The 27654-nt window shown below is 42.1% G+C and overlaps 1 protein-coding gene across 2 annotated transcripts; it reads left to right on the top strand.

Moving 5' to 3' along the window:
* Positions 1-840: 840 nt before the first annotated feature.
* On the top strand, positions 841-26532 carry enpp2 (ectonucleotide pyrophosphatase/phosphodiesterase 2). 2 transcript variants are annotated; one of them, XM_076736156.1, is made up of 25 exons: positions 841-903; positions 1477-1582; positions 6038-6193; positions 7875-8000; positions 8920-8980; positions 9199-9296; positions 9454-9533; positions 10157-10276; positions 10809-10864; positions 13388-13453; positions 14532-14604; positions 14780-14888; positions 14988-15113; positions 15392-15423; positions 15630-15757; positions 17778-17853; positions 18037-18124; positions 18255-18427; positions 21402-21447; positions 21856-21995; positions 22658-22793; positions 23234-23311; positions 23477-23609; positions 23808-23961; positions 24728-26532. In XM_076736156.1, the coding sequence occupies exons 1-25, from the start codon at positions 886-888 to the stop codon at positions 24896-24898; spliced, it is 2550 nt and encodes an 849-aa protein (XP_076592271.1). In that variant the 5' UTR covers positions 841-885; the 3' UTR covers positions 24899-26532. The 2 variants fall into 2 exon arrangements, with proteins under 2 accessions (XP_076592271.1, XP_076592270.1); XM_076736155.1 differs by having other exon boundaries at positions 21312-21447.
* The last annotated feature ends 1122 nt before the right edge of the window (positions 26533-27654 follow it).

Below are 27654 nucleotides of genomic sequence, written 5' to 3'. Positions count from 1 at the left end.
GATGACTGTGGAAAGTGGGTTGGAGCGACGTTTGAGCTACATGGAAACATTTAGTTTTACTTTTAGCCTCCCTGGCTGCTTTGAATGTGTTGCTACTTGTCCCATTTAACCCACTGGATGGATATAAGTATTTATAGATAATAACGGGGCTAAGAATCGGAATAGTTTGTTTATTATTCTTGTGTCTTTTCAGATTTACTATAATATACTCGTAATTCATTCAGAATATTTTCTTATTTTCACCCACGCTGCAGCGAAATCGTATTGCTGTTAATACAACTGTATTTATTGACTTCATTCAAACCGTGTTCTGTGCAGACACATCAGACATTTACCAAACGACCACTCTTCAGCAGACTGATGATATTAAATCAGTCACCGGCTTAAATCCGTTTCTCATTCATTTTAGTGCAGCAAATGAACCGAGTGCAATCACTGCACATGTGGTTAGAATGTGCAAACTGCATAAGGGAATCCTTCTGGTTCTTTGACTGAACTCACTAACAGGCGTCCGTTAGCCATGAGCTCTCACCTCCTTCCAAATACTCAACTGTCTGGATGTCAAACATTCTGGATTAAAAATGGGGGACTGTGGCTGATCGGAGCAGCTGGCAAAGTTCCGCTCCTAACGCGGACTGCATACTGCATTTGCCGCTTTTCATCCTTCTTTCTTGCAGCCCTTGTTTCATCTAAATCCTGGCGAAGAGGAGGGCCCTCCTCCAAAGCGAAGCCAATAAGAAGCCGGTCCGCACCTTTCAGTCACCTCCCCCTCCCGCTCCAAACCTCTCCAGCGGTCCGCCTCTCTGGTGGTCCGTCAGTTTCGAAGTGAGCATCATTCACTCTCAGACCTCCAGCACAGGACGTCGCTCAGGCCGACAGAGGAGCATGTTGCTGCAGAAACTGGTACGGTAAGAGTCCTGTCGCTGTGCTCGCTTCAGAACACAGACACTCTGTGCGTCCTAAGCGCGCATTGAACGGTGCATTTTGATAGTTTTTGCGTTATTCATTGTGACCCAAAGGGCATTTTCCAGGTTTTCTTAGTTCTTTTTTCCTAATAGCCCCCTCCCCCCTTCCTGCCGCTAACATTTGCAAAACAATTGTAGATTCGTCTGTCAACTCCATGTGGCCAACGTTTCGTCAAACTATCAAAGGCGATTGTCATGCGGATGCGGGTGGTCCCTATTCACTTTGAACCAAGCTCCGGTCAAGCACCGGTCACCGGTGTGACAGGGCATCCACACCAAGTGGAAAGCCAACCAAAATACGAAAAAAAAACCAACCAAAAAAAAAAACCGTAGCATTATCTGAAAGTAGCCAAAGCACCTGACCATCATTTAGTAAGACGACTGAAAACGTGTTACAGTATGCGGTCTCTGCCTGCTGTGTCAGCTCTCTAATGGAGGGTAAACCTTGTGACCTTTGATAAGCCCATGCAGCAGTTACATACATGACTCTTCTAATGTGTTGTTATCTCAGGTCGTTTGGATCCTGTCAGTCCTGTGTGGCACTGATGTGTGTTCAGGATTTGTCTACGACCGGCCCAGACGCTCAGGAGAGGACAGGACTTCAGCCAGGACAGAGTGTGAGTACGCTGCACTTCAAGCATCTTTGAACCACTTGACCCTGAGCTGGCAGACAGTCTCACAGCTGAGGCGGCCTTGAAAAAGGTACTGAATCCCTCCCACCTTAAGGGTGGCTATTCTGTAACTGACCTTGATCTCTGACCTGGAAAGAACATGAGATGTTTTACTGATTCCCTTTTCCTACAAGAATCATTGAAGTATTACTTTGACAAGAGAAAGCAGTGAATCTAGACTGTCTGTGAAGTTTGGTGTGATAGAATTTCAGCCAAACGAGCATTTCCTTCCTTCTAGACATGAATAAAGCCGTATATTATTTAATAGAGTGTGCGGCTGATGCCCCTTTATAGTGATATGTGTGGTAGCAACATCTTCTACATGTCTGAACTGTGAGCAGTTGAACTGAACAGTGATTTTAGCTTGACAGCCTGGAACATTTTAAGGATTTCTAGAGCTGTGAAGGGGTGTAACTCTCCAGCATTTCACCAAAGATAAGCAAAGGTTTTAGAAAAGTCTCAAAAATGAGCAGAATTTTCTTGATTCATCAATTAAACATTTGGTCTGCAGTCCAAAGAAAGCCAGAGATTTTGTTTACTAGCACAAAAGGCAAAGTAATTGTTTCAGTTCTGCGTTAGAGAAAACTGAACTTATGGAACGTAGCTGTTAAACGCTGCGCAGTGGAGGAAACACTCTGTAGTTCGTCCTCAGTCGAAGTGCACTCTAGTTTTATGTACAACAGTAGATCAACAATCGTTCCATCCCAGTGACATGATAAATCAATAAAGATGTCACACTGGCCTCAGAGAAATTGTGATGGCATGTTTGGACTACATTTAATACTAATACTGAAAATAATGGTCAGCTGCAGTCCAGCATCACTGAAGTGTTGCGAGGTTTTCTGCTGTAAAATGTTTGAGAACAAAACAAAGGTGCATTCAGCGCATGTGAAACTTCTCAGAACTGTGTTCAACACACATTAACAACACATGTGCTCAGTAAAGCATCTCCACAAAAAGTCACACACTTTCATTTAGTTGCCAAAGCGTCTGAGCACAGGCCATGTGAAGTGTGTTTTGGACCTGCGTTGATGTATCTTGGCCAAGCGTTGTTAGGACATGCCTACAGCTACGCTCCAGCTCCAGGACACATGCAGAAAACGACTTTTGAGGTTGTTTTTAGAGCCGAGTTAATCTTGAAGCCTATGTGAGTCTTCAAGCGCAATCAGTCACCCCAACGCCAACCGCAGTGACACACATCCACCCCGGCTCTCTCCAGCATCGCGCCTCTGAACGTGAACAACATGCAATTAGATGAGAAGCAACTTTCCACAAGTGCAGCTCCAGAGGAATTTCTTCTGCTCCGCTTATTTGCTGGGTTATTTTCTATATGAAGTGTCTGCCAGCGTATATGAAATGAGCGAGCAGCAGTATGCGGCGGTGGAGTTACAACGGATCACTGTGCGAGGCTGTGATTGGGCGGCCTGTGTGTTTTTATGAAGAGAGGGAGTGTGTTTGTGTAGCTCTACCTTGAGTCAATATTAAGAGAGCATTGGAGCTCATTTTTTGCTCCAGATTCTCAAGCCCTGTCAGCACAAGACGGTAGAGCTTTGCTCCACTGTGCTGTAGATTGTCACAGCGACGGGCCGTGGCTGCAGTCTGGAGTATGGTTATTGTTAATTTTGCTGCTTTTATGCATGAGAGGAATTTACCAAAAAAATGTGCACACCATGAGTGTGAATTTGCAAGAGTTCAGAGTTGCACAACTCCTAAAAACAATCACCATAACTCCAAAACAAGAGCAGTTGTTTTTACAAAATACAATACTGCACAAACAGACTGAAGGTCAGTTTTTCATTAGAAAATGAAATAGTAGATCCTATACTCATTTATTTTGAAGCTCAATAGACTCAAATCTCTTCCATCTCTGAACACTTATGGATAATCCTAGCTCTGATGCAGGATGACATATCACAGTCCTGGATGCCCGTCAGAATCTGGACATTTCAGTCACTCAGATCATCCAATTTGTTACATGGTGAATGATAAAAATGCAAACATATTGCATAACAAGCAGTTTGCTACAGTCAGTCTCAGCACCTGTAAGAAGAGAGAAAATACAAATGTTAAACAGAATTTGCTCTGCAGAAAGGTTTCTGCCAATGAAGTAAAAAAACATAGACACCAAGCAGCCTGCAGAGGCAGCACTGAGTGCACTGCTGCTGAGCAGCACAGCTGACAGGGGTGAAAAAGAAATCCTGCACCATCTTTGGCTTTTACTTGAAGAACACAAATGTACTTAGAAGCATTAAAGTGCTGCATTAACTTCTTCTGTCAGTCACTGAAATTTGATTTCCTCATGTGAGTACTGATGATGCAGGATGGCAATCACCAAAACTGTCCAGTCGAGTTACCTGTCAGTGTGGATAACGTCATGTTTGCTCCTAAAGAGTAAGTGTGAAGAGTTTTTCCATTGTCTGATTATTTCACACATGGTTTGTATACACTCCATTCAAAGTTCTCCGTCCTCCCCGACTCAAGGGCTCCTCTTGGATGCTGCTTTCAATCTGGCGCCTGGTCGCTACGTTTTTATGGAGTCCCGCCCTCACACCCTGCACGCTTTTATTGGCTGAGGGCTATACACCCACTGCCCAACGGCTGATGTCCAGAAACGTCCTCAACACAGCAAAATAAGAAAATACGGGCAGAGGGCAGATACAGACACGGCTGTACGCTTCTAGTGGTCATCAGTGATGACTGACAGAGATTCTTTCTGTATGACTGTGCATTGCTTGTTTTTTTTGTTTTTTTTTTTTAGGAAACTCCTACTCACTCTGCTTTTAAAATGCACAGATTAGAAATTCAAAATGTCTCAGCCTCCGTTTGGGTGCAGCCTTTTTTGCCTGTCAAAAGGAAGACTAGCAAGGCTGAAGTTAGAGTTCAAGCTGAGAGGACACTGCATCCAAAGTGTTCACCTTTGACCTGTCGTCCACACCCACTGCAACAGAGCAGCAGTGAGGCTGATGGGAACGAGGGGACTGACGCTCCACACCGCTGTGCCAACGAGCTGAGCAGCATACATCATTTAAAGTGTTACACCTCAGTTCCTCCACATAGTGCATATGCACGCACACGCACACATGTCCACAGAGAACACACAAACATGTGCTGAAAAACTGTTGGCATCCTCTGGTTCTCTCTGTGAGCCAGGCTGTTTTCTCATGGGTTAGTGGACAAGGAGCACGTTGTTCGAAATGTGGCAGTAAGTTCACTCTGTCTCACATTCAGATCCCCAGGATGTCTTCAGTTAAGCCAGGGGCGTCTCACACTGTGTGCTGGGATCCAAACTGGACCACTGTCCTTTGGCTCAGAAGTGGACAGGAGCATTACTGTGTTGCGTAGAACCCCAGTGTCCCCATAGAGTGATAGAATTACCACCGCTGGGTCCCAGGAGAAGATTTAAAGTTTAGTGATGGCACAGGGCTTACAGAGCTTTTACCACAGTTATTATTAATTATTTTCAAAGAAAAAACAATTCAATTGCTGTTATTTTCAGTACTTTTTTAGTTTTAGTTTAATTTCCTTTAAAGACGATGCACTCAGTCATTCAATATTTGGACAACATACAGTACTTTAAAGATGATCTCTCTGATGTTATTGCTGCACCCACTGGCCGAATGCCAACATGTCATCCCACTCACATGTGGAATTTGTTGCGTTCATCAGCAGTGACGTTGGGGCACCACTGGGAAATCAGGGAATGCACAGGCCTGATATCTCCTCAGTAGCTACCATGACCCACGAGCTAACAAAGTTAGGTTGTGTCAACACAATTGCGACGGCTCCCTTTGATTTTATTAGCCAACTACAGATCATTAGGCTAATACCCACAGAAAGGAAATGAGGGACATGTACAGTGATATACAGTATATATATCTGATGACATCACAATCATCTGAACACATTCAAATATATGGGGATACACTTACAGGAAAAAACATTAAGATGTATATTAAGACACACATACACACACTAATAATTTAGTACAAACGTCTAATCAATACTTTATAAAAGATACGGTAAGAATATCAGTGTGTTATTTACAAGTTATTTACAGTTATTGATCAGATATCCTACAAAGGCCTGTCAATACTGGCAGCTGTATGTGATTGGTTGTCTCAGATCACATTTGACCACATACATTGACTAAAAGAGTTCAGGATGAGACGTCAGCTGTGTTTTAACATTGTCCATGATCAGAAAACTGAGGGATTCTTATGTTCAAATACTACCAGAGTGCTCATGTTTGACATGGACAGCTCTCTGCTCAGCAGTTTACTGATGCTGTTGCAGCAGCAGTGTTTGAAGCATAAAGATTGTGCAGAGCTTCTTCAAAATCCAAATAACAGAAAAGCGTATTCTTGCAAACACCCACTGAATGTGCGTGTCTTTGGTCCTCAGCTCGCTCTGCGTCTCAGTATGTGCCGACGTCCGGCTCCTGCAGGAACAGGTGTTTTGAACTGGCGGAGCAGGAGCCACCAAACTGTCGCTGTGACAACCTGTGTAAGACCTACAACGGCTGCTGCTGGGACTTTGATCAGCTCTGCCTCAGGACAGGTACTCCATCGTCCTCCCTCCTCGTCTGCTCATCAGTTTTTTCTTTCTGCGTAGCTTTCCATCCCCTCTGTCTTAATACTTCTATCTTCAAGAGCAAAGTTAAGCTAATGAAACTAGACTGTACTCACAGTTTAACTTTAGAGGCCTTCCTTGACCTCATGGTGCAGGTCAGGTCAGAGAGGACAAATCAAACAGTCTCACATTTCTTTCTTTTTTTGTCATTAAGCTGCAGGAAATCCTTGGACATCTGGTGTTTAATATCCATCAGGTGGTCAAGAATATTTGGGAAATCAGCCATGTAATGTGACTTTTATGTGTTGCTGCGACTCGGCTGAATGTGTTTGTGTGTGAAAGAGAGAAAAGAAAGGATGCCCTGGATTTACCGCATTATTACATGTTTTCAACAGATATTTTACACATAGCACAGACATGAACAGTAGGACAGTTCTCTGAAAGTTGAGGAGGAAGCAGAAAAAGTCCATGGATAAGCTCCGTTGTCTAATTAAAAAGCAACTACAAAGATTTACTCAAGTTCTATGTAATTTACTTGAGTATTTCAGCCTTATACTACATTGTGCTTCTGCTTCATTACAATTCACAGGGAAATACTACGTTTGACTCTACTACATTTATCTGACAGCTGTACCTACTACTACTACTACTACTACTACTTCCGCATTAATGCACCAGTAACAATAATCCAGTGATATAATAATGAAACACTCATTTTCTCTGCATTTTCTATATTGAGTACTTCTTGTAACTAGAGTCACTGAGGTACCTGTATTAAAGTTTCATTTTGAATGCCTTTGACTTGTAATGGGGTTTTTATACAGTCTGGTATTGCTTCTTCTACTCAACTAACGGGTCTGAAGCTTCCATTCACTCCTGCCTGCTTTGATGATGTGCTTGCCTCAGTGCTGGTCACAGCTGTAGTCTGCACTATGTTGCCACGCAGCCTGATTATTTTGGATCTAAATGTGTATTCCTGCCCTGACATGGCTTAATAACGCTAATTACCGTTCTCATTTTCAAAGTGCTTTTGCCGAGCCTTTTAATCAAGTCTTATAAATACCTGGATATCGTTTTTAAGCCTGATTGTCCAGCTGCGCAGTTCAGCTGAATGAGCTGGAAATGAGCCATGTACTTAATATGCATGTACTTGATGTCGGCCTGAGCAGATTTCTTACTGATTATGCAAGCTGTACTTGTTTTTTGCTGTTTCTCCCTCTTCATGTATTGCCCTCTCTCTCTGTCAACATTTCCCCCTCTGCTACTTCCAGTCTTGGTGGTCTGATTTGATGTCCTCTCCCTCAGTCTGGCGGTCTTTGGTTTACCACTGCCGTACCACTGTAACCCTCCCTGACCCTGAATCTGATGATATACTTCTACTCTGGTTTTTACCCTGATGGTGTCAAATCCTGCTTTAAGCTCCAAATGTCGTCTGGTGTTCTCATCTTGATTCTTTGGCCAGAATACATGTAATGTTGTCAGTGTTTGTCCCAAACTGTGGAGTGCTCAGCTCTGAAGCATGCAGCCAAACCGCCGTTACATTAATATATCAGCTTTCATTTCTCAGTGCTTGTGGTTTCAGCACTAATCTATCAGATTTGGTTTTGAAGTTTTTATTCCCTGCTGCTTCTTATGAGAACTGAAGTCCCTGCTGTGCTCCTGTATACAGAGGGAGGCTATGAGTGCAGCAAAGATCGCTGTGGGGAGACTCGAAATGAACAACACGCCTGCCACTGCTCTGATGACTGTCTGGCCCGAGGAGACTGTTGTACCAACTACAAGACACTGTGTAAAGGTTTGCAGCTGTAAACATACTGTCCTATATGCAGCGTGCTTAAATGCTCCATATGTTGCAGCACATACTGTGTACCACCAAGAACTACGTAACTAACCTCGGGCAGATTAACTAGCAAGCTGTCACCTGGAACAACTTTAAAACTCTCACCTAGTTATCAACATTAGTCAGTTTAGATGCTAAATCTGATGGTTATGGTATTTTTCTTTAGTACACATGATCAAAATACTGTCTGTTCCTGGCTTGTAAACTACAGTGAACAGGCCAAGATTATTTACAGTTTAAGTTCATGAATTCAGGTCAGCTTTCACCAGTAGGCGATTCTTAAATCATGTAAAAAAGAAACCTGGTTTATGTAATCAGATAGTGGGTTAGAGAAACCTGCTTTGGCCTGCTGATTTTTCTGCAATTTTTAACCAGGTAACCAGGTTTCTAAATGACTTCTTTTTTTTTTTTCCTTTACAAGCAATTAGCAGCTGGTGTGGAGTGAAGCTTCCTTGTATTTAAAATAATGCCATCCAATGTCTGACTAACACTGAAACTCAACACAAAGTACCTCTAGAAGTCTAAATAAGTCTGCTTTCACTATTAAACAATGGAGAGTTTGTTGAATTCAGGCACATTAGTGCTGTCAGCTGTAGGCTCTGAGTGTCATGTCTGTAGTAGTGTAGGAAGCAGCATCTTCTATCACTGCACGCATGCAAACACACTGGTCGTCTCTGCTGGCTCAACTGTCAATCAAACACATTCAGTGGCTCACTCACAGCTTCGGGGGCTAAAGGAGCGTTTCTGATGAATACTGTACTATCAACTTCAATTTTTGCAATGTTGTCACTGTTCCAAACCCGCCGTGGACCAGCTTGTGCCAGTCAAAATCATTCTGTCTCTTTAACTGCCTCCTCTGACTGCGCTCTTTCAGGAGACACTTCATGGCTGCAGGATGAGTGTGAGGAGATCAAGACGGCTGAATGTCCTGCTGGGTACGTTTACAGCAGTAAAGGAGGATAAAGTGATCAATCAATCAGTCAAGTGATTTTGATGAAAAGCTTCGGTGTAGACACGCTCTCATGTCACCACTGTGCAGTTTCTTTCTTCTTCTAAAAAGTTCTTATATGCCATATGGGAACTAAACTAGCCTCCTCTGATGTGTGTGTGTGTGTGTGTGTGTGTGTGTGTGTGTGTGGGTTTGTGCGTCCAGGTTTGTGCGCCCACCACTCATCATGCTGTCAGTGGACGGATTTCGAGCTTCTTATGTGAAGAGAGGAAAGACTGTCATACCCAACATTGAAAAACTGAGTAAGAGAGATTTGGTTCAGCTGGTCTCTACCTTCTCCTCTCGGCATGTTGATGTGTTTTGATGTTTATGATCAGGCAATCAAGACCTGATTTGATGCTATTAGTGGGTGTCTCTGTGCTAATCTGGGAGTTCCGCTTGCTCTGTTTTTCTTTTCAGGAACATGTGGAACCCACGCTCCATATATGAGGCCTGTTTACCCATCCAAAACTTTCCCCAACCTCTACTCTCTGGCTACGGTACGGCACACTCTGATGTTGACAGTCAGGTTTTCAGGTGTTGTCAGTGCCATGTGATAAGAAATAGTTTGGGCTGTATCTTATAGCGGTCTGCTAACAGTAGCGTTAAGCTCAAAGTGCAGCTGAGGCTAAGCTGAGTACGTTAGCATGCCTATGAGTGTATGCTCACATTTACAGATGTAAAGCTGACATTTTATTAATGCTTTTTGCCAAGTGGTTGTTCCAGTGTTGCAGCTGTAAGAACACCCTGATGCATTTGATTTGCAGTGGCACCTAAGAGGCTGATATGACTCGTTGTTGCCACCTAGCTGCTCATAGTTATGGTCTGTACGATATGAAGTGATTAGACTGCACCAAGGCTCCATTGAACTGTTTTGTGGTAACATAAGCAAACATGCTAACATTCACATTTAGCTCAAAGAAACTATGACTATTAAATGTAGAAGAGTAGAAGTGTACTGTAGTTAAGTAGAAAGTAGCTTGAAATACATACACAAGTAAAGTATAAGTATGTCAAAAATGAGAGCAGTGTTTGAGTAAATGTGAATATACAGTTCACCACCAGGTTATTAAATGACAAATATTATTGGCTGTACTCTAGTCTCACTTTGAATCTCTCTCAGGGTCTCTACCCAGAGTCTCATGGTATTGTTGGCAACTCCATGTATGACCCGGTGTTTGATGCCACCTTCACCCTGAGAAGCCGAGAGAAACTCAATCATCGCTGGTGGGGAGGACAACCAGTAAGTACTGTCTGTTTCTTCTCTTCTCTTCTCTTCTCTTCTCTTCTCTTCTCTTCTCTTTCTTTTTACCATCTGTACTTCATTAATGCTGTGATTGTTTTTTCTTCTTGCTTTGATGATGGATAATGTTTGTGGGTGGTTTTGAACGTTAGTATTTTTCTAATTAATTTGACAGGTCACAGATCAGAGGCCAACAAAGGCAGGAAAGACTTTTCCTTTGAAGCACTACAGTAGGAATGGCAGGACTCAGATCTCACAAACGAAGTCTGATAGGCTTTATTGTCCATTGATCAACAACAGTTGTTAATATGTGATCATGAAAGCTGGGTTGGGGTCACATTTAGTTCTTGTGAGTCCAAAGATTTGAAATGAAGTAGTAGTAGTAGTAGTCTGGAACTCCATATCTTCACTGCAGCCTACTGTACACCATGGGTTTGGGTTTCTCATGCTTGTGTCCAGGGTAACACTGCAGCAGTACCCTCCTGAACTATGTCAGACCATTATAATAATGAGACCAATGTTTGTCTCCTAGATCTGGATCACAGCAGTCAAGCAGGGAGTGAAGGCTGCCACCTTCTTCTGGCCTGTGTAAGTCATCTGCTTTCAGTCACAAAGTATTCCCCCTGAGTACATTTCACAGCCTTGCTCTGTCAGCACAGTATTTTTCTGTTATCAATGCTTTGTGTTCAGTGAATATTTCCCAGTAAGATCAATAATGGAATCATTTACTTCTACAGACTATTTGAAATTTTCACTCCATGCAGAACACCCACACAATGCTTGTTCGTTACACCCCCAAACAGACCCTCATGCATTTCCACACTTCATGCATTTCCTACATGCATTTCCATTATGGATGATTCTCTGACCCTGATTAAACAACAGCAATGGTGAAAGATGGCTCTACTGCTGCAGTTACATGCACACTTTTCATTCTGATCGAAGTCACTGGGATTGAAGCTGTTTCCATGCAATGTGATCTAATATGGTCTGGTGTTTGCCGGCACCGATGCATTTAATCAGAACAGCTGTGGGACAGTGATGCATACATCATGCATCAATTGCTACCTTTCAGCACCCTTCCGCAATATCTCTATGGTTTGATCAGCTCTCTGGAGATGGAAACCTGTCATCTCGACAGCTTGATAACAACACGTTTACTGCTACTGGTGCATTTTGGGCTTTTAAATCAATAGTAAGGAAAAGTCTACCTTCATTTCCTCATGCATCTAAACAGAAAGCAGAAGTCCTGTGAAGTCAAAATGTGTTAAAATGTGATGTAAATGTAATATGAAATGATAGTGAGAGATCTGTGAGTTGAAGAAAACATTAATGATGCTGCAGAGGGCCTTGCTTTGTACAAAAGTGAAACACAATGTTCAGCCCCCTCCCCATGGCAGTCATTTTCATCCTGTAATTGCCCCCACAATCAAAGTCTCTCTTCACTTGAAGAAACTAACTTCCTTAGACAGCACAATCTCAAGCATCTGATGCATTCACCTGACAGTACTTCTAAACAGGTTTTTTTTTGGTCAGCTGCAGCTTGTTTAACACACTGAACGCACCATTTGTTTGTACTTATCCACTCTGGCAGCGGCTAACAACACATTTATAAAAAGCCACAAATGAGCACTGTGACCTATATGGATATTGGAAGCTCCACAACCATGAGTAATTTCTGCCTATCAGATGGCAACATCAATGTCCTCATACCTATAAAACCTTGTGTTATGGGGCTGTTTCCTCCTGTTGGTTTGAATTATGTCCCTACTACTATTTGAACAGCACTGCAGGTTACTTGGAGCCTGGTCATGGTACTGGGAGTACCACCTGAGCCCATATGTTCCGTTCTGCCCACAAACTGCACTAAAAAGTAAACTCTCCAGAGTTTAAATAAACATGTTTGCTGTTAATGTGCCTTAAAGACCACTGCAGATGCCTTACCGTAGAACTGATCGTTCAGGGACTGTAAATTATTTGGTGGTGAAAGTCATCAGAACATGCCCGTTCATGTTCCCGCTGCTCGCTGAGGCCGCTGCACTAAACCTGCAGCCTGTGACACACAAAGGAGCCCACATCTATCAGCACAGAGACGGCTTTGATGGAGCAGGAGACAGATCCCAGCAGAGGGATGGCGCTGGGCTGTTTTTACAGCAATTTGTGCAAATGGGCCTGTTTACACTATGCAGGATTCTTCTGTGAACCGGGGTCACAAATGTAGCACTCTATAGAAGCACGGCGGCCAGAGTGTGCTTTACAGTGCTTTTCCTGCACTTGGCACACGTGAGAAAGACACAGAAGACGAGGGGAAAGAGACAGCGGTGGACATACGACAGGCAGGCAGAGAGTGTGTGCTGAGAAAGCCTTTTCATATAACACATTACATAGTTTAGTGTTATAGCACCACTGTGGGATTGGCATGGTAATGGGGACCAGGGATTGTTGCTAAGATGGCAGGCTGGTTGAAGGTCTGCGTTGGGTTCAGCTTTGTGGGAGGTCCCCCCCCCCCAAAAAAAAAAAAAAAAAAAAAAACACAAGGAGAGAACAAGGGAGGATAGAAAGAAGAGAGGAGAAGAAAGAAAGGGAGAGTAGATAAAAACAGACAGCAGGAGGGGGAACATTTTGTTTAAAATATGAACATAGAGCAACAGAAAGGGAGCCTGCTGTCAAGCGTTAATGCAGCACAACCACACCTCCCTGTTCCTCCGTGCTGCCCCCCACTGCCTCATACATCAAGCCCCATTCAGCGCCTTGGTCCTGGGCTTGATGGTTGACAGCTGTGGACTGTATGACAGCCAGCAGCTTGGTTGGTGGCCTCATCACTTCCCAGGCAGCATACAGGCAGGCTTTGACTTTCAGACACTTTAAACAGTCAGGGGGCTTTAAATGTGTTCTCCTCTGCAACCCTCAACTTTATGAGGCTCTTTGAGAGTTAAAGAAGCAGTTTGGAGTTTAATGGTTCAAGAAGGGGACAGGGTACCAGGATCCCAGTCTGTTACCGTAAGTCTGTGTTTATGTCTTTGGCTTTTTCAAACTCACAGCTATGGTTTTCAGATGTTTACCAGTGTGGCTCTCATTGTGTGTGTTTGTGTTTGTGTGTGTGTGTTCCAGGGCTATTCCACTGGAGAGGCGGATACTGACCATGCTGCAGTGGCTCCACCTTCCTGAAGGGGAGAGGTGAAATCAGTTTTTCTTCTTTGGTGTGCTTCACATTGACTTTCATCCTCCACTCTTCTCATGCTTCATTTTTGCTTCTTGCCACAGCTTAGCAAGAGTGGAAAAAAACAGTATCCCCATATCCTGTTAGCTGTTTCATAATCCAGTAACACTGCTGGATGTTCGGAATGAAAATATGTATTGCTGTTAATTTGCTAATGAGTGCAAATGAGCAAAATAGTATTCTGCATTGAAACTGAAAATCTTGAAATTAAGTTTTAACCTAAACCAGGCTTGTTCTGAAAGTGAAATTAGGGGTTGCCCTGGTAGTCAGATTGTTCAAATACGTGCCACATTACTGCCGTGCCCCTGTTTGGACTTGTTGCATGTCTGCTTCTTAATGATCAACTATACATTAATGCCTAAAATGTAAAAAAAAGTAATTAAAAAATACAATGGAAAAATACTCCATTACAAGTAAAAGTCCTGCATTCAAATTTCTACTAAGTAAAAGTACATAAGTACTATCAGCTAAATATACTTAAAGTATCAAAGTAAAAGTACTTGTTCTGCAATGAAATGTCGCCTGTAACAGTATCAGGTTGTTAATACTGACATCAATGTTCAAAGTGCATTTTATTGTCACAGTACAGAGTTTTTTTACTTCATATACAGTTAGCATAGGCCAGTGGCTCCCTCCAAAGGGCCCCAAGATACACCTGACGGGAAGTGAGATGACGGAATGATGAGAAAGGGAAAAAAACAAATTTCTAATGCACAAATGTATACATTTTGTCCTCATTGGGCCTGGAACGATGCCTGAAATGAAACCATGTGAAAAGTTTAGAGAGGAAATGTCTCTTTGGAGGAATTGCTAGCAACTCATAGACATCTGAAGTGCGACAAGGGGCCCCAACTAGAAATTGCTTCTTTTTTTCTGTAGGAGATCCGAATCGTCTTTAATGGATTGTATTTTATAAATGTATCCTTTTATTTGAAACCTGTTGGACAAAAGCGCGTCATGACTAAAGTTATCGTTAGTCATCATTACAGTCACTGCAGCTTCCACACTCACACAGATCCTTGCATCTTGTTTCAGGCCTTACATTTACGCCATGCACTCTGAACAGCCGGACACATATGGACACAAAGTGGGGCCCATGAGCACAGAAGTGAGTACTATCTGTGTTTGTGTGTGTGAACTGGGATGTGTGGGGATGTATGGAAAGTACATGGTAAAGCACACAAACCAGACACACATAAACACCCATAAAGTTTCTGTGTGTGAGTGTTAAGTATCATCAGAACACACACTCACTGGACTTTGACTCCCTTTGTGTGTTTCAGTTGAACAACCCTCTGAGGATGATTGACAGAATTGTTGGCCAGCTGATGGATGGACTAAAACAGATGAAACTGCACCGCTGTGTCAACATCATCCTGGTGGGGGATCATGGTACGGACACACTCACAGAAGAACATTGTTCATTCACTTCATCATGGGTTTGATCAGGCAGCCACACCTGCTCTCACTCACACTCCTGTGTGCTCTCAGGTATGGAGGAGGCCCACTGTGATCGCACCGAGTTCCTCAGTAACTACATGACCAGTGTTGATGACATCATCCTCATCCCGGGGTCTCTGGGCAGAATACGCTCGAGATACCCCAACAATCCTAAATGTGAGAGACAGAAAGAAATATTTCATCCTTTTTTTTTTGGTTACTCTTGTTAATTTCCACAGATGTTTATTTGACATTATTCAGGCTGTCTGCCCTTTTATTCATGTAGTCTTCACTGTATTCAGAACTTTTAGCTCCAGACCTTCATTATCAACAAACATGAACATCAAATGAACCTTGTTTTATCTTGTTCCTACAAAATAGACATTTTGCTCATTGTCTGTATTCATTTGCAACTGCCAAAGTTTCCACTGGTCTGACCACTGTTCTGTTTTCAGATGACCCCAAGACTGTAGTTGCAAATCTAACTGTAAGTATCAGGCTTCCATGAAGAAGGAGAACTTGTGTGAACTTAAAAAGAATTGATGGAGAATGTTGTAAAATGTAATAAGAAGAGAATCATACTATTGTAGCACAGAAATGGTTGAACATACAATACTGGGTGGTGATCGGTGTGTCACCTCTCTGACTGGCCTTTCTAAGATCAAAATACTAATAACCGTTTCCTTGTTCCAGTGTAGGAAGGCAGACCAGCACTTTAAGCCGTACATGAAGCAACATCTGCCGAAGAGACTGCACTACGCCAACAGCCGACGCATTGAGGAGATCCACCTGCTGGTGGACAGGAAGTGGCATGTTGCCAGGTACAGCGTCACCACTACAACAGGAAGTTAAACATCCAGTGATTTGAAGCTGAACTAGGCAACTGTACAAACTTAAATACCTTTCAGCATGTCAGATGGACTTACAGTGTACATAAGTACGCACACGTTCATTGTTGTGTTAAATTTTATAGTCTGAATAAGTCTTGGATGTTTCTGATGGAACATACCTGCAGGAAGTAGTCTGCTTTGCATCACAGTGGTTTTTGACAGTACTAAGAGGTGAAGCGTCTATCAACAAGCTTCTCATATTGATTGACATTTATCAAACCTGTGGACATGCAGACAGAAAACACAGAATTAAATCTGTGTCATCATTTCTATCATAAAATCTGTCGCTGTACCAATCAGAGGCCAAGTGATGGCACTTCTGAGAGGAAATGATTATACATAAAAACCATAGCAAGGACAAACAGTGACTCATAAGTGTAAGTCTAATGTCAATGATTTGAGCTAAAACCACCTGCAAACAGCCAAGAGTTCAAAGGGTTAAATCCAAACCAGTGGACTGGGTGCAGGAGAAGAACTTCTAACTAATTTAGTTTCAATTTGATGCTGCATCTGCTACCAGGAACGTGCTCTGCTGTTGTGTACAGTCAGTGTTGATGTGGCATTTTCAGCCCACCCATCAGTGAAGCTCTTTACCGCACATCTTGATTTACTTAAAAACACATTTTATGTCAATGTGGGCTGCCATCAACGCATCATTAACACATGTAGTGCTGAAAGGTTTTAAGATGTGTTGTCCTGATTCACGCTTGTGTAAAAAAAAAAAAAGAAATCCTTTTCAGTCTTTTTCAAAGTGCAGCTGCTGAAACGTTAATGACATGCTAAAATGGACTCTGACAGGCGTTTGATGTAGAACACTGTCTTACTGCAGAGATTCAGTGACAAAGTAAACCATGAAGTCACGACTGAAAGTGAAAACAAACAGCTCAGCTAACGATGTGCACACACATAGACACACACACACACACACACACACACACACACACACACACACACACACACACACACGGCTGCGAAATGAAAGAGATCTTTGAGGTTTCTGTGCAGCTCAGATAGACAGACGGGCTAATAGTGGCGCTGGAGCAGGGAGCAGAGTGTCGGAGCATTTACACTTACTCACATACACACACATGCGCACACACACACACATGCACGTGCTGGCACATATACATTAGCCAATAAATTCCAAACCAACTAACTGCTTGCACCAAATGAAATACTGAGTTTGTCTCATTTCCCCGTCGGCTAGTCAGTTACATTTTTAACATGCTTGTGGCTTCACCCCCTAGACCTGCACAGCCAAACACACACAAACACACACACACATATATATGAAGATGTATAACTGGAAGCTGTGTTTTAATGGACACTTAATAAGAAGTGGCTGTTTTTCAATTAGAGGACTGTGGTTTGAGTTGCGTGAAGCAGTGGTAGTCCTGGGCTGAGGGCTAAAGTAGGTGGACATACAGGTCAGCTGTATTTAACATAAGCAATAAACACGAGTTTAACCCATTCAAACCTGTGTGGACCTGATGGCGTACTGCATCAGGTCTCTCTGAATCATCCAGATATCTGGCACCTATGAGGTTATTTAAAATAATAATTTGTGAAGCCATTGTTGATTTTTTTCATCTTCTGAAGTGCTGTGTGACAACTGTGGCATGCACACGGTGATCATTTGGAAGTCAGCATCTCGGTCAGAAACAAAACCATTTTGTTTTTTTTCCTCGTCTTCCTCCTCTTTTACAATCACTGTCAGTTGAACCACTGCCAGAATATAACTGCACCAATAGTATTACATTATAGGAATTTGTATTGAACTGAAACAGATTTTATTTTGAATTATGAGTTATAACAAACATGCATCTGTTAATATCTATGGAGATACTTCAATGCTGGATCACTACTTTGATGACGACGTATTAACCTTTATCCAATTACGGCTAACTACAGTGTCCAAATATTAATGTATGGCTCATGCTCTCCATTACAGGAAAGTTCCTGAAGGGAAGAGGCACTGTGGCTTCTCTGGTGACCATGGATATGACAATAAGATTAACAGCATGCAGGTACTCTTGATTATCTTCTGTGGCATAAAGAAGCCACCTGGCTGATGTTTGATATCCAGTGCAGTAAAAAAGATTAGACTTTAAAATCCATTAGTATTCATAGTGTTGGACAGTTGCACTTAATATATACTAAGCATTGGCGTGACAAATCAATTGATATGTGCTCTCAACTTTCATTTTCAGACTATTTTCTTGGGCTATGGACCGACGTTTAAATTCAAGACCAAAGTTCCAGCCTTTGAAAACATTGAGCTTTACAATGTCATGTGTGGTAAGGCATATTTTTGTGTGTTTTTTAATGAATATGTGAGTTGAGTAGCCATAACGCTGGTTGTGTTACATGTGTGGTTACTGGCATTTCTTCACTTTGCCAAAATGAAATTGATTTGTCTCCCTCTCAGATCTTCTGGGCCTGAAACCAGCCCCGAATAATGGAACTCGTGGCAGTCTGAACCACCTGCTGAGAGCCCCCCCCTACAGACCCACCATGCCAGAGGAGATTTCCAGGCCAGTGGCAACCTCTGGTCCTGTTCTTGCAGGAACAGATGACCTGGGCTGCAGCTGCGAAGACAAGGTCAGCCATGATGACTCAGCGGCAGACCTGGGCCCAGCTTCCTGTACACTGCAGAAAGGAATGCTGGTCTTCAGGAGATTAGCTTCTCTGTCAGCTCACTTAGATTAGTGATAACAACACTGAAACCAAAGACATGCTGGTCATCACCTACCCTGGTACTCCGTGCTGACACTTTATCATAAATGAGGTTGGGTGATAGCAGGTAGATTCATTGTTGTAACAGCAGTTTTCAACATAACTTGTCCCTGACTGAAGCATGCTCCTCTTTAGGCCTCACTATTTTAAACTGCCGGGGAGTTTTTCCCTTGTTTCCACAGGATAGATGGGCCATGAGTGTGCAGTAAAACCTACTGCACGCCTGACAGCATTCACTTTGTGAAGCGGATAAGGTTTCATTTATTTAACAGTATAAATCTTGAGGCCATGTAATGAAGACAGGTTTCAGTTACTAAAAAAATGTAATAAATCTCCCTAAGTAGTATAAATCGTTGGCACGGAGCACTGGTGCTAACGGTGATACTTTTGGTGTCGATTGTGTGTTCATCACTTCTAAGTAAGTCGGTCAGTAAGCCAATCTCCAAAAATGATGATGTATTACTTCAATGTGATGATAATATGCACGGACAACTTTCTGAGTCTATGCAACATGGCAGTTTTGTTGTGAGAAGGTGTGGCTGCTGCCACGGAATCATAACACGATGAGTCTACAACACAAATGCTGCTGTCGCCTAGCTTTCAGTATTTCCCTACAGCGTATGTAAGCGCTAAAATACTGTTGATATAAATGTTGGTGAAACTGCCAGTCAGCATGTTCTCAGACTGTTTCCTGTATATCATGACCTCCAGGGTTGCACCTTATGTTACAGCTCCCTCTTCTGTAATTACAGTCAAATATGATTTATATGGTACTGAAGTGATTCCCTCAGGCCAAATTAAGCCCTTAAAAAGTTCAGCAAAGTGTGACTAACCTGACTGTGTGGCTGGCCCGAGGCCACTCACCATGAGACTACTTAACATGTGCTGAACCAATGCACTGCTCAGACTCCCTGTGCTCTCACAGGGAGGGTCAGTACCATCAGACCTATGTCTGTAACTTACTTTATTTATTCAACAGGCATTGCTAAAAGCTAATTTCCGCCTGTGACCTCATTAGCCTGGATGCTAATGACACTACTGTCATATTACAGATAGGAGGGAGCTGTAAGAATCTACCCATGTTAACAGGAAGATCATCCCTCCATTTAGTCCAAAGACTTTAGATTGGGCTGAGATGAGAAAGATGAAATATGAGGATCATTTGATGTGAAGACTTTTGTTCAATGATTCTGTTTCTTTTAAATGTAACTAAGAGCTAAGGAATAGTGCACAAGCCTGTTCACAGCTGATCCAGCCACTCATTCCGCAGCTGATCCTGAATGAAAATGAAAATCTTCACTTCAAATGAGAAGGGAAACTAATTCAAATCAAGATATATGAAACTTTGCTGAGATTATGTTTGTTGTACTTCAGGTGAAACACAGATTCCAAAAAAGTTGGGATGCTGTTTAAAACATAAGAAAAACAGGATGTGATGATTTGCTGATCCCCTTTGACATATACTCAACTGAAAACAGTACAAAGATGATATATTTAATGTGTGACTTCATCATCGTCATATTTAATGCAATAATATATTTCAAACAAGTTGGGACAGGAGAAATTAAAGACTGGGAAAGTAGTGAAATGCCCCAAAAACACCTATTTGGAACATTCCACAGGTAAACAGGTTGATTGGTAACAGGTGATAGTTTCATGATTGGGTATGAAAGGGGCATCCTGGAGAGGCATTGCATGGCATGCCAACTTATTTGGAATCGGGGTTGTACAAGTGATAATGCTCTTGATTCAACTTTGAGGTGAGATTCTCTTCACTGGATCTGTAATGCAGCCTCACAGGTTCACTGTCACAATTATGAGAAAGTATTTGTACAAGGAATCTAATGCAATCCAAACATAACTTGGGGCCTCTGTATTTTTCACAAGAAAACACAGTAGTAACTCTATTCATGTTTAGTGCTATTTCACTTCAAACCCTTCAGTCACAACACAGAAAGAGGAATCTGGAACTGATTTGACTCCAGACCACTGTCTGTTTGTCCCCAGCAGCATTCAGTTGACATCAATGGATCATGCTAATGTTTTCAAATGCTGCAAATACAGAAATGAGTGGGTCTTTCCTTGATCTTTAGAGCAGACTGTGTCTGGAGAAGAGGTTTGGAAAGGCCTGCTGGGTGTTGTTCTTGTAGCAGCAATCAAACATCCCAAACATGGCACAGCAAGTGACTGAAGGGCTTTCCATTACAGATGCTGTTTTTACTTTTTAGTTTTGCTTCTGCAGTGCAGTTAAACTTGTCTTTTTACACAGCGGACCTGTAAAAAGAATCATCTGCATGGGCCAATCATCTGTGATTATTTGATCATTTATGCGTGTCTGTTTGTGAGTGTGTCAATGAGCCTCTTTGACTTGTAAAAATGTGTCTAATTACCTGATTGCTTCTTCTATTCAGCTTCCTTGGAAACTGAAATAGCGGTGTTGTCTCTTTGCTTTCTGCTGCAGAGCTGGAGTCAATTCACCTTCAAGTCAGTCAATTCATTTCAGCAAAGCCTGTAGCTAATTTGCAAACAAAAAGGAATTCTGTATTTCATCGAGGTTCTACTTCCATATTTAACAACCTTCTCAGCACAGACATCAGCATATTTTTTACATCCACTTCCTGAATTGCTTGGATTGGAAGTGAGTTGGACCCAGCCCTTCTCTGCAGCGTGTCACTTTGTCTGTACTGTGTTTGTGATTCCCATGTAGATCTCTGGCAAGAGATTGTTTCAATCTCCGATCTTTTTGCAGTTGCGTGTAAAAAGTAGAGGCCAGAGAGGTTTGAAAGTGACCCTTGTACGAGGCTATAACCTGGAGTCACTCTGGCTCTGTCTCTTACAGAACAAAGTGGAGGAGCTAAACCAGCGACTGAGGCAAGCTATTGATGGTCAGTCTTTGATGATGCTCCTGAATAAGACCTGTCTTTATACAGCACATCAGCCTAGGAGAACGAGGAAACTCATAATCAGTTAAATAACTAGAACACAATATGAATCCTCTTGAGTACCTCAGTAAATTCACCAAAGCAACACTTAAAGCCATGCAACCATATTTAACCAACCCAAACATTCACTCTATGTAAAATGCATGTATACTTGGTCTACACTGACTTTACTGGTCATGTGTCATATACAGTACATCATCCACCGTTTCCTCAGTAAACCTTCATCGTGATCATCATGCATGGATTGTCGCTGTTCATTCACTTCACGTTGAATTCCAGTGTTCTCTAAAGGTGTCCCGTTACACACCTGCATCTCCTCTGCTGTGTCCCTCTGTGCTCTTCCTCTCTCAGACAGCAGGAACCTGCCGTATGGTCGACCTGCTGTGCTCTTCCGTACCAAATACTCCATCCTGCACCACAGTGACTACATCAGCGGCTACAGCGAGGCCCTCTCTATGCCTCTCTGGACATCATACTCCGTCAGCAGACAGGTACTGCTCGTCCTGCGCTCACCCTGGTTGGACTTCATGTGTGCATATTTATCCTACATTGTCATATTTTATGATTTCAGCTATCAGTAAACAGTCAACAAAGGCACCTCATTTGGAGGACAGCATGCCAGAGATAGCCTTAAAAACTAGCACCACCTTTTGAACATTGTATGTAAGCATGGCTGGGTTTAAAGACAAGGCCATTCATCTCATTTCTAAAATGCTTACATATCCCAAAATACAACATTACAGTATTTGCTGTAATTTAATGAAATTAATTATTACTGTCATGTCCTAACCAGCTAATAGCTGGTGGCTATTAGCATTTTCTTCCAGATTTATATTTTTCATGTTTGTGTGTTTGTTTTCAACTCGTTACAAACAATATGTGAAACAATTTCTCCCAATAATGACTTGGCCTATCAGAGATCAAGTTTTATGGGATTGATTCTGTTTCTGTCCTTCAAACACTCCATGCCCAGCTCAGCTTCTTCTCGTACACAGTTTACACCTTTCTCACCTACCAGACAGCTGCTCTGGTCTGATAAGACATACGACTGTTGAACAACTGAATAGCAACTAGATGTCAGTTGACCCATGTTCTCTCTGTTTGTGTGTGTGTGTGTGTGTGTGTGTGTGTGTGTGTGTGTGTGGTGATCCAGGTAGAATTGTTTCCTCTACCTGAAGCCCTTTCTAACTGTGTGAGACCTGATACCAGAGTCCCTCCAGCCTACAGTCAGTCTTGCACCAACTACAGAGCAGACAAACAGATCACCTACGCCTTCCTCTACCCACCACGTATGTTGACACCATAGCTTGTTTTGTGTCTTATTAATATGCATGTGAAATTGAACATTTTGAGTCTTGGACTATTGATCAGACAAATTCACAATTTTGGCTCTGATGATTGTGACAGGCTTTTGTCCTAATAACATTTTTGACTAAATGATAAATCAGTACATTGGAAAATAAATGATGTATTAACTGATGGTAGAATAAGGATGTCTACCCAGGTCTTTGATTTGTAGTTTTATATTATTATCAATTTTCAACAAAAGCTCTACAGTAATAAAACAACTCATGCTGATGGTCTCGTGCTAGAAAATTCCCATTTCTTACATCCCGGGTTTTATTTTCATAGTTTTTCCCATCATTCCTTTCTTCTGTAGTGACATTACTGACACAGTACTGCGCCTGAAATAGTTTGAATCATGTTTCTTTTCTTTCTTTATTAACAGAATTGTCCTCAACCACAGACAAAAAATATGACGCTGTCCTCATCACCAACACTGTTCCCATGTATCCTGCATTCAAGAGTAAGTCAGTCAGTGAATAGAGCTTCTTCAAGAGCTAGATGACAGGGGTCCTGCTGATACCTTGTATGTTATGATCTGCTCTCACATCCCATCTTTCCTGTTCCCTTCTCTCGTCCCTCTCTGTCTGTCTCTTTGTTTCCACTCTCTTTCATCCTTCTCTCTCAGAAATATGGGGTTACTTCCAGAGAGCTTTGGTGAAGAAATATGCCACTGAGAGAAACGGGGTGAACGTGCTCATTGGACCCATATTTGACTACGACTATGATGGAGTCAGGGACTCAGCTGAGAAGATAAGGGAGTAAGAGCTTCACTTCAAAACACACTTCACTTAACACTTTTTTATGTTTTCATTTGAGATGGTTTAGGATTACAAATAAAAAGGAAACAAATTATTTGCTAAATTGATAACTGACATTCCAGTGTCACATGTAGTTTTCATTAAGATCAATATAATTATCAGTTTAGCTGGCTCACCTATGCTTTACCTTTGTTGCAGGTATGTAAGTGGGACGATACCAATCCCCACACACTACTTTGTGGTCCTAACCAGCTGCTTAGACTTCACACAGGCTGCAGACTCGTGCAGCGGCCCTCTCAACAGCGCTGCCTTCGTTCTGCCACACCGACCCAGCAATGACGAGACCTGCAAAGTAAGGAACTTCACATCTTTCAGTGTGTCGTCACCCTTAAACTACCCTCTGAGCACAGTCTAATAGACACAGTGTATGGCTAAATATTGCATTATCTTATCACCCCAAACATAACATCCCTCTGAAGATTGTTAAGCAGCGTCTAACTATGCAGCTGATTGCTTGTCCAGAAGAGATTTCACAGTAAAAAAATCACGTTTGACAAACAGCAGTATCCATCCGCTCAGCACATCTGTGCCGTGTCTCCCTCTCTGGGTTGCCAGATACAGCAGTGAGCACAGGTTTTGGTACATGTTTCTCCACAGGTACAATGGTACCAAACCTGGCAACCTCACTGTGAAAAACTCTGTGATGTTAGACACCATCACTGTGAACACCAGCCAGGCTGATCACCAAAGAAGTAGTTCCAGTGTGTAACTCCCCCTAAAACTACAAACGGTTGTTTTTACATTTCTGTTGGTGTCCAGATAAAAAAAAAAAGAAGCTATAATATGTGAATTAGTGAGTTGACTTTGGGCAGAGCCATGCTACCTGTTGCCTCCTGTTCTCAGTCTTTATGCTGAGCTAGGCTAACCACATGTTAACTCCAGCTGTGTATTTAACACACAGACATGAGATTGACTCATCTCAATCTCTTGAGAATGTGAACTATGGTGAATGCTTCCATAAAGTTGAATCTCATCCGAGTTGCATGTTATGAAGTGTTTCAAAGCCCTCAGAGGGGGAAGATGCTAATGGTTCTGTGCTGCTCACTGCCTCCCTGCAGAGCTCAGAGGAGGAGTCTCGCTGGGTGGAGGACCTGATGAAGATGCACACAGCTCGAGTCAGAGATGTGGAGATCCTGACGGGCTTGGACCTGTACCGCAGAACCACCCGGAGCTACGCTGAAATCCTCTCACTCAAGACCTACATGCACACCTACGAGAGCGAGATCTGATCTCTGCTGGCTCTGTTAACATTATGTTAGTGATCTTTTTCAACTGTGGTGGATGTATGTGGTACTAGGAAGAGATGCAATCATCTCTATTACACTGACCTACAGCAGCTTTAGCTCTTGCTGGAAGCTATGGCTGCACTGCAGCTGCTCTGCAGCATCCATATTGTGGCCCTTTCACTGAGCATTTGGTTTTGTCTCATTCATTTCATCCACATGTTGACATACAGTTTCAACACCACTGAGCTACTAGCTGTGGTACAGTCCTCGTCAGGTTATTCTGTTTAGCAGTAGGAAGCCAAAAAAGATCCTCTGCTCTGTGTTACTGTTTCACTTCAGTGAAAAGACATCAAGAATCGGACCTACATATGCTATCATTCTGCCACTTCAAACACAGTGCTTAGTTTGCCTTATTTTATTATGCAGTTTATATATACCAAGGGCTCAAATTGAATCCATACCAGTAATTTTGCGTCATGGTGTGTAAATATCAGAGAGGCCATTAATCATCATCAGCCCTGTAAGATTTCTCATGCTTCCTTTGCCTCATGTCATGATTTAGCAGAAATGTTTTCTCTCCAGCAGTGTGGCCAAATCAACCTGTCAGGGGGGCCCATGGGGCAAACCTTTGCTGATAGGCCCCTATTAGTCAACCACCCTCCCTTCAACCCCATCCTCTGTACACTGTGTACTTACACAGTCCCTGTCTAGTACAGCGCACACAGCAGACACATAGGAGCTGGATAAATTGCCCTGACCAAGAAAGCCACAGTAACCCTGTGCTGGAATACTATCTGGCCCCAGGGTTTCTGTTTTAAGGCAGTTTGATTAAACATGGCTTTTTAGTGAAAAGCACCATGGTACCACGTTAAAAAACTAAAATCACATTCCAAATAAATTAGCAATTCATCATCATACCAAAATGCAACAGACATGCAAATCTTTTGGGGCCCCTGAGGGTCAAGCTGCCCTGTCTGCATATACATATAGTGTTTCACATTCATTACATTCCCTAATATTTTCATTTTTATCTGCTGGCAGTATTGCACATGTTTTTTTGTTTTTTTTTGGATAGTACATAAAAACACAAAAATTTTCTTGTGAAAAAGAAAACAATGTCCCATATGTGTAAAAATTGTGACACATTTTAAAGATGTAAAAGAATTTTGAATTGCACTACAAAGCTGTCAATACAATCAGGCCCAGACAAAAACATGTCATCAGTATGAAGGCAGGATTATAAAAGCAGTGCAGTGGGAGCATGTTTTCAGTTCCTCCCATGATACTGACCCACTCAGTCTGACGTTAAGTTTACTCTTTACACTATGTCTGCATTGAACAGTGTGTCTGTGCTCAGTGATTAACATGAAATTGTGTCTGTTTTTCCATGAAATGACAATGCAATGTTGTTGTTTGTGTGTGTGTGTGTGTACAGTGTGTGTATATTGAATTTGAAATATTTTCTATTTGTGTTTGTGTGTGTTTGTGTGTGATGTTGACTTTTTGTTCCATGCACAATAACAATCATGTCAATGATGATGACTCATTCCTTTTTTTCTCCGAAGCATTTACCACCTGTGAGACTGACCTATTTATGCTTTATGTAAATTTCATCACAATAAACAAGTGTTTTTATTAAATGCAGTGTGGTGCATATTAAGTTGGTCCAACTGCTTCCCAGGTAAAAAAGATCATACTTTAATTATACTTTTTGAACAAAGTACTAAGTACACTTTATACTTCAGTGTATTCAAGTAGTCCTTGAATACCACTTGAGTAATACTTTAGTATACCTGAAGTGTAAATAGTTGCTTTAAGTGTACTAAAGTACACCAGTGAAAACCGTGATCCATGAGCATTAAGACACACTTGCAGTTCAATTGTATTATATCACAAATGTGTTGGAAATATACTTAAATACACTTCAAATGAAGTGAAATAAAAGGACACTTTAGTTAATGCTAACTCAGCTGTAGTGGAGCAGCTTGAACATGACCAGTCCATCTACATGGCTGCATGATGAAAGGAAGTCTATTAAAGTCCAATTAATAGCAGCTTCATGTCCCTCCGCATGAGCCAGCCACCAAAAGTACAATGTAAGATCTGTCCCATTACCCAGTACTGCCACCACGTGGACACTCCTAGAGTCTGTTTGCCAAAGTAAACGCATCTAAGTTCCCACAAGATTGAGAAATTTGAGGTCAGAAAGTTTCACTGAATAAAACAAGAGGGATGTGTTTTCTGGAGTCTGTGTGTGAAGTTGGAATGGTCAGAAGCAGTAGTAGTAAGTAAAAAGTAGTCATAGTAAGAAAAACAAGAATTTGAATGAGTAAAATAATAATAGAGGAGAGTCTATATACTACTCAGCTGAAACATTTCTTTGCTCTTGCACGCGCACACACACACACACACACACACACACACACACACACACACACACACAAACACACACAAACATGTTTTCATGATTTATACGAGCTGAAAGGGAACAAATACAGTAATTAGGTGAATAAATACATAATAAATTAGGAAGTATTTTCTTATATTCCTCACAGTAAGTCATTTGTAGCCATCTCATTAGACCACAGTGAGGTCAGATTTTGTTTATGGATATTTCAGCACGTGTGAGCCAACATGTTCTCAGCACAGGCCCTTTAGGAGGGAGACTGACCACGCTCCTTCACCTGTTAGTGCTTTTTCATTTCTAGATCTGCCTGTGCATTTCAATGAAAGGCGCAGAGAGGCTGCATGTGCTTCAT

Source organism: Chaetodon auriga, chromosome 8, assembly GCF_051107435.1.
Source record: "Chaetodon auriga isolate fChaAug3 chromosome 8, fChaAug3.hap1, whole genome shotgun sequence".
NCBI lineage: Eukaryota > Metazoa > Chordata > Actinopteri > Chaetodontiformes > Chaetodontidae > Chaetodon > Chaetodon auriga.
Note: the sequence above shows the minus strand (reverse complement) of the source record. Positions and strands in the feature narration are given on the sequence as shown.